The sequence below is a fragment of the Papaver somniferum genome, chromosome 2, assembly GCF_003573695.1.
Source record: "Papaver somniferum cultivar HN1 chromosome 2, ASM357369v1, whole genome shotgun sequence".
Classification (NCBI taxonomy): domain Eukaryota; kingdom Viridiplantae; phylum Streptophyta; class Magnoliopsida; order Ranunculales; family Papaveraceae; genus Papaver; species Papaver somniferum.
Window position 1 is genome coordinate 13,542,684 of NC_039359.1, and position 5,694 is coordinate 13,548,377.

Below are 5,694 nucleotides of genomic sequence, written 5' to 3' on the forward strand. Positions count from 1 at the left end.
TGTTTTACAAAGCTGCTTACTCTTACACAACAACGAACTTTGAAGAAGCTTTGCGGGGCATGCATGCAATTGGTTGTGGACATGTTGCTAATTATCTCAGGACCATTCCAAAGGAGAAATGGGCAAATGCATTTTTCCCTGTATGCAGATATGCTGCTCACTCTTCATCTATTGTCGAGTCATTCAATAACTGGATTCTTGAGTTCAAAAAGCTGCCTGCTTTTGCTCTTCTCGATGCGATACGGTGAGTTTTATGTTTATTGTTTCATTCATTTATTTTTTACTGTCGCACACATGGATTTGCTTGATGTGTACATACTTGTACACATGTTATATCTATGATTCTGCAACTGTGTGTACATTGTTGTACACATGTTTTATTTGTATTTATTCTATATCATGTTTTGATTTTATGTTCTGTGTTTTTATTATCTTAGTTTGAAGGTTATGCAGATGAATTCTAAGAAAATGGTAGAAGGTCTTGAAGTAGTTGGACCGGAATGGACTAATCTGTTATTTTTTGTGCGGTTTTGGACGGAACCGTTTTTTCCTCATTTGCACCTGATTGGCTGATTTTTACGGTGCAACCAACCAGCTCCTTCAAAAACTAACACATTCACTATAAGGCTGCAATGATCCTTCAACTATGTTATCGAAATCACTGCATTATCATTCAACTACTTCACTTGGATACTATCCCTCAGTCTCTTAACACCTTCCTAGCTGACCGTGAGATACGTTTTGCTGGTTATGTATCTGGTGAGTATCCTTATAAGCTCCTTGATAGCTATGGAGTGAAAATTGGGCATTTGGTTTCAATATATGGCGATAACAAAAAAATCCAACTTCAAAAAGATACCGATATGGGGTTTGCTGAAAAAGTTCGTAAGCTTGTGGGGCTAGATATTGAGAGACCAGCGATCATTTGTCCGTCATCAGACTGGGGTGCTAGGAACCTTTCCAAGAAACAGATTAAATACGCCGCAGTTGATGCCTATGCTTCATGGTTGATGGGAAAGAATAGAAGCTGGACTTATCCACAGTGTGTTTTTATCGGCAGTGTTTGAAGTGTGTTTTTAATTGATGAAAATATTTATTTATTTGATGTTATATATAATATATTTGTTAACTGTACTTCAAACTTCAAAGTCCCGTGAGCATAGGCAGGATCTAAATCCCGAATATGTTTCCCACTTTGTGTGATCCAAATTCAATCTCTTTACTCCAAAATTACGAACTTTTCTCACTTCTTGTATATCTACATCTCTCTGAATTAAGATCAACATCAACAACAACAACAGGATTATTATAAAGGTAAAATAAAAACAAAAATAAAAAATCCTAAACATTTGATTTTGCATAGTAAAGAAAGATGGCTAAGCATGAAGAACTACCCATACCAATATTCTCAACAATTGAACCAGTTTATGGAGATGGAATACAACTTACAGAAGCTCAACAGCGATTTGATGTACTCAAATCTAAATTCGAACAAGTTTTTGGTCATCAACCTGATCTTTTTACTCGATCCCCGGGTATGTGCTTTTTTGTTTTGTTAAATTTTATGAAATTTCAATGCTTGTAGAGATAAAGAAGGGAAATTGAGAGATGGGTTATCTTGATTCATGATGATTTTGGGAATGCAGGTAGAGTTAACTTGATTGGTGAACATATTGATTATGAAGGATATTCAGTATTGCCTATGGCTATAAGGCAAGATACTATTATTGGGATTAGGAAGAATAATGATTCTGGAACTCTTAGAATTGCTAATGTTAATGATAAGTATACAATGTGTACTTATCCAGCTGATCCTAACCAGGTATATAATATTTCTCTTTTTGGTTTCAATTTGTCTATTTTGGTCCATTTAGTATCAAATTATGTAAATAATGGACTAATTAATATTGCAGGAAATTGATTTGAAGAATCATAAATGGGGACACTACTTTATTTGTGGGTAAGGAATTGAGATGTATATTTTCGAGTTTGTTGGTTATAGCGATATGATTTCATAGTGTTTCTATCTAGCTTAAAGCAAATTTCTCTATGTGTAGTGATCCATATGGGTTTACTCTCGTGTTTGTAATCTGTATTGTTTTGTAAATAGTTTTATGTGCTGTTATCTTGTCCTTTGTTTTCATTGCTGTTGTCTTGCTCCTGATCCGTGTTTTCAGATACAAAGGGTATTATGAATTTGCGAAATCAAAAGGTGTAGATACTGGTGCTCCAGTTGGCCTTGATGTCATTGTTGATGGAATAGTTCCTACAGGTGTGTTTCAGTTTAGTGTTTATGCATACAAATAATTGCTCAAATGCTTCCTTGATAATGCTATGGCACTGTACTTTGAATTCTAGTTGGTTTTCGTTTGCGATGGAGTCAAACATGTGTAAGGTTTTGTTCTTGTAGGGTCTGGGTTGTCAAGTTCAGCGGCATTTGTTTGCTCTTCTACAATTGCTATAATGGCTGCTTTTGATACGAATTTCCCAAAGGTATTCCAATGTTATGGTGTAATTAACTTCTTCACTTCGAGCCTTCGTTGTCTAACTTTGCAACACTAGTGACCAACAGACGAACTTGTCGCACATTCATTTATCCATTTGCAGAAATCAAAACCTAGTCATATGCAGCATGTGTTACTTGAGCAGCATTTTTTAGCTGCAAAAAATACATACATTCATACGAGAAATTCCGTATCTTTGACATTCTAGGCAAGGGTTTCTGTGTTAGAGATACTAACTTACATCTATGTGACAGAAAGAAATTGCCCAGCTGACATGTGATTGTGAACGTCATATTGGAACACAATCTGGTGGGATGGATCAGGTAAGGTATATCATGTTTCCCTCTTTCAGATCTCAATCTACTTATTCCCACACTTCATTTTCTGTCCAATATCGTATTTGTGGGGCAATACTTGGTTTTCCGTGGGTATTTAGAAAACCTAAAAATCCCCAGGATGCACATGCTTCCCCATACAAGCTCCTCTTACATACTTTTTGACAATTACAAAAAGTACCTGACCTCATCATGATTATTCTGCAGGCAATCTCAGTGATGGCCAGATCTGGGTTTGCAGAGCTGATTGATTTCAACCCAATCCGTGCAACTGATGTGCAACTTCCTGCTGGTGGGACTTTCGTGATAGCTCATTCCTTGGCGGAATCAATGAAGGCAGTAACTGCAGCAACAAAATACAATAACCGTGTTGTAGAATGTCGTCTAGCAAGTGTAAGTTTAAGCTACCTTTTAATTTGAACTACCTTTAAATGATGTTAAGAATGTTTAGATATCTATCTTTTTTCCTTTTAATACTGATTTTAGTCAATCTGTACTTTAGATTGTCCTTGGCATAAAGCTGGGAATGGAACCAAAGGAGGCAATTTCCAAAATGAAAACCCTCTCCGATGTTGAGGCCATGTGCGTTTCTTTTGCCAATAGTCGTGGGTCTTCTGATCCTGCTGTCGCAGTCAAGGTATCTGATATAGATTTTTTCAGTATTCAAAAACTCCTTATCTAAGCATATTGCTGTCTAGTCAATCTAGAATACATATAATACATGGCAATGATGGAGGATAAATTAGGCTTTTAACACCTTGTACCGGCATAATTGATTTGTTCACTAATTTATACAGATCATTCCTTTTCACAATACGGACTCAAATGTTCTCTTTTATTGAATTTCATATTTGTTATGTATTAAAATTATGATTCCGTTTCTGTTACACAGGAGCATTTAAAGGAAGAGCCATACACAGCTGAAGATATCGAAAAAATCACGGAGGAGGGTCTGACATCAATCTTTGCCAGTTCTCCCTCCTCGCTGGATGTGCTAAAAGCTGCTACGGCTTATAAATTGTTTCAGGTAATTTTTTAGTATCCAGTGCCATTTTATGAGATTGTTGTTGGTTTTGGCATCTTGGTATCCTCTGAGAAAAAAAATGTATAGACTGAAAAGAATATTATTGAACATCTCGCAGCTCATAGAGTCATGCTGGGAAATATTGCTTTAGGCACCCTAAAGTGACCATTATGTCCACAACTGCAATTCCGAAATTCTCATCCTTCAGCACTATATTTCTGCTCGGTATTACCAAAAATTTTCTTTGAGATGTCTGGTTGGTCTGATATATATTAACCAGATTCCTTCCAGCTTTCTTGTCTGTATATTCTAAATGTATGCGTATGTTTAACGTGATAGTCACACCCTATTGCGATATTCTGTTTTCTAATAGCTTCACCTTTTGCTTTATTTCAATGTTGCAGAGAGCCACTCATGTGTACTCTGAAGCTAAACGTGTCCATGCTTTCAAGGAAACCGTTTCATCCAAATTAAGGTGTGCCTCATTAACAAAAGTGTAGTGTCCTTATTGTAGTTTCGTATCCGCATACATTGCAGTGAGCAGGATGGTCACAGTATGTGGACAGTTTTGTTTTAGTAATCTAATTTGAACAGTTTTGTTTTTGTAATCTAAATTTGAAATGTCATCTTTCAGTGATGAAGATATGCTTAAAAAGCTTGGCGAACTCATGAACGATAGCCACTATAGCTGCAGTGTTCTATACGAGTGCAGGTATCAATCTTGTTAGCGCATGCAAAGTTTCCTTCTGCGTAGAAGTAATGTGTTCTGTCTTTTAACTCTTCACATATTATCTATCCTTCATCAGTTGCCCGGAATTGGAAGAACTAGTAAAACTTAGTCGTGATAATGGAGCTCTTGGAGCGAGACTTACTGGAGCTGGATGGGGTGGTTGTACAGTTTCTTTAGTGAAAGAGAATGTTGTTCCCCAATTTATCCAAGCTTTAAAGGTTTGTCATTTTTCTTCTGACTTTTGTTTACGGATATGTTTTGTAGTAAAAATTTCAATTGAGTAACATCAAATACCAGGTACGGTAGCGCATTTCTTAACTCTTAACCATTGGATACTTTTTGTTTTCCAGGATTCTTTCTACAGACTAAGGATTGATAAAGGAGCGATTAAACAGGAAGATGTTGATCTCTATGTTTTCGCGTCCAAACCTGCTAGTGGAGCTGCCATATTTAAGTTTTAAAAATCTCATCTATTGATGTTTATATTCCATTGCTTAAAGAAGCTCTGCAGAATACTATCTGGATTTCGCTGTGCACACAGAAATAAATCACCCTGAGTTTTTCATTGGCATTTGCATTTGGGCAGAAATTTTCACAAGGTTCGCTCAGATGCTTCTTGTGAGAGTTGTTTATCCAGGGAGTAGATAAGTGATTATATTAGAATTCTGCGACCAAACAGTAACATAATAAGAAATAATTATATTATGCGAGATGGTTTTGTGCCACATTAATTTGGTTTTGCCGAAACAACATACTGTGGTGTTTAAGAATTTTGTTCTTACTTACATTATTGAGCAAGGACAAAGAAGTTTAGGTCATGGGTCAATTCAGATATCTGGAATTCTGGATACCATTTTATGTCTTGATCAATGTTAATATTTTTCTATTAAATTATCCATTTCTTGACAAGAGGTTGAAATTCACTGTAGATGGACATGGTGAGTCATTCTTTGACAAGAATAAAGCCCTTGAAAATTATTATAATTGGACTGCACCTAACGTTCTTCTTGATTGAAATTTTTCATGGATTTTGTCTGAATCTAATAAAAATCGAACAAAAAAAAAGTTTCCAATCGAACGAAAGAAAGTTCAGGAAGAAAA

At 36.0% G+C, this 5,694-nt stretch overlaps 1 protein-coding gene across 1 annotated transcript; it reads left to right on the forward strand.

Annotated features, from left to right (window-relative positions):
- The first annotated feature begins 650 nt into the window (after positions 1-650).
- On the forward strand, positions 651-5,484 carry LOC113346944 (galactokinase). The gene is made up of 13 exons (XM_026590500.1): positions 651-1,535; positions 1,647-1,822; positions 1,914-1,960; positions 2,178-2,272; positions 2,411-2,493; positions 2,759-2,827; positions 3,047-3,232; positions 3,342-3,476; positions 3,732-3,866; positions 4,268-4,338; positions 4,498-4,575; positions 4,670-4,811; positions 4,944-5,484. The coding sequence occupies exons 1-13, from the start codon at positions 1,373-1,375 to the stop codon at positions 5,052-5,054; spliced, it is 1,491 nt and encodes a 496-aa protein (XP_026446285.1). The 5' UTR covers positions 651-1,372; the 3' UTR covers positions 5,055-5,484.
- The last annotated feature ends 210 nt before the right edge of the window (positions 5,485-5,694 follow it).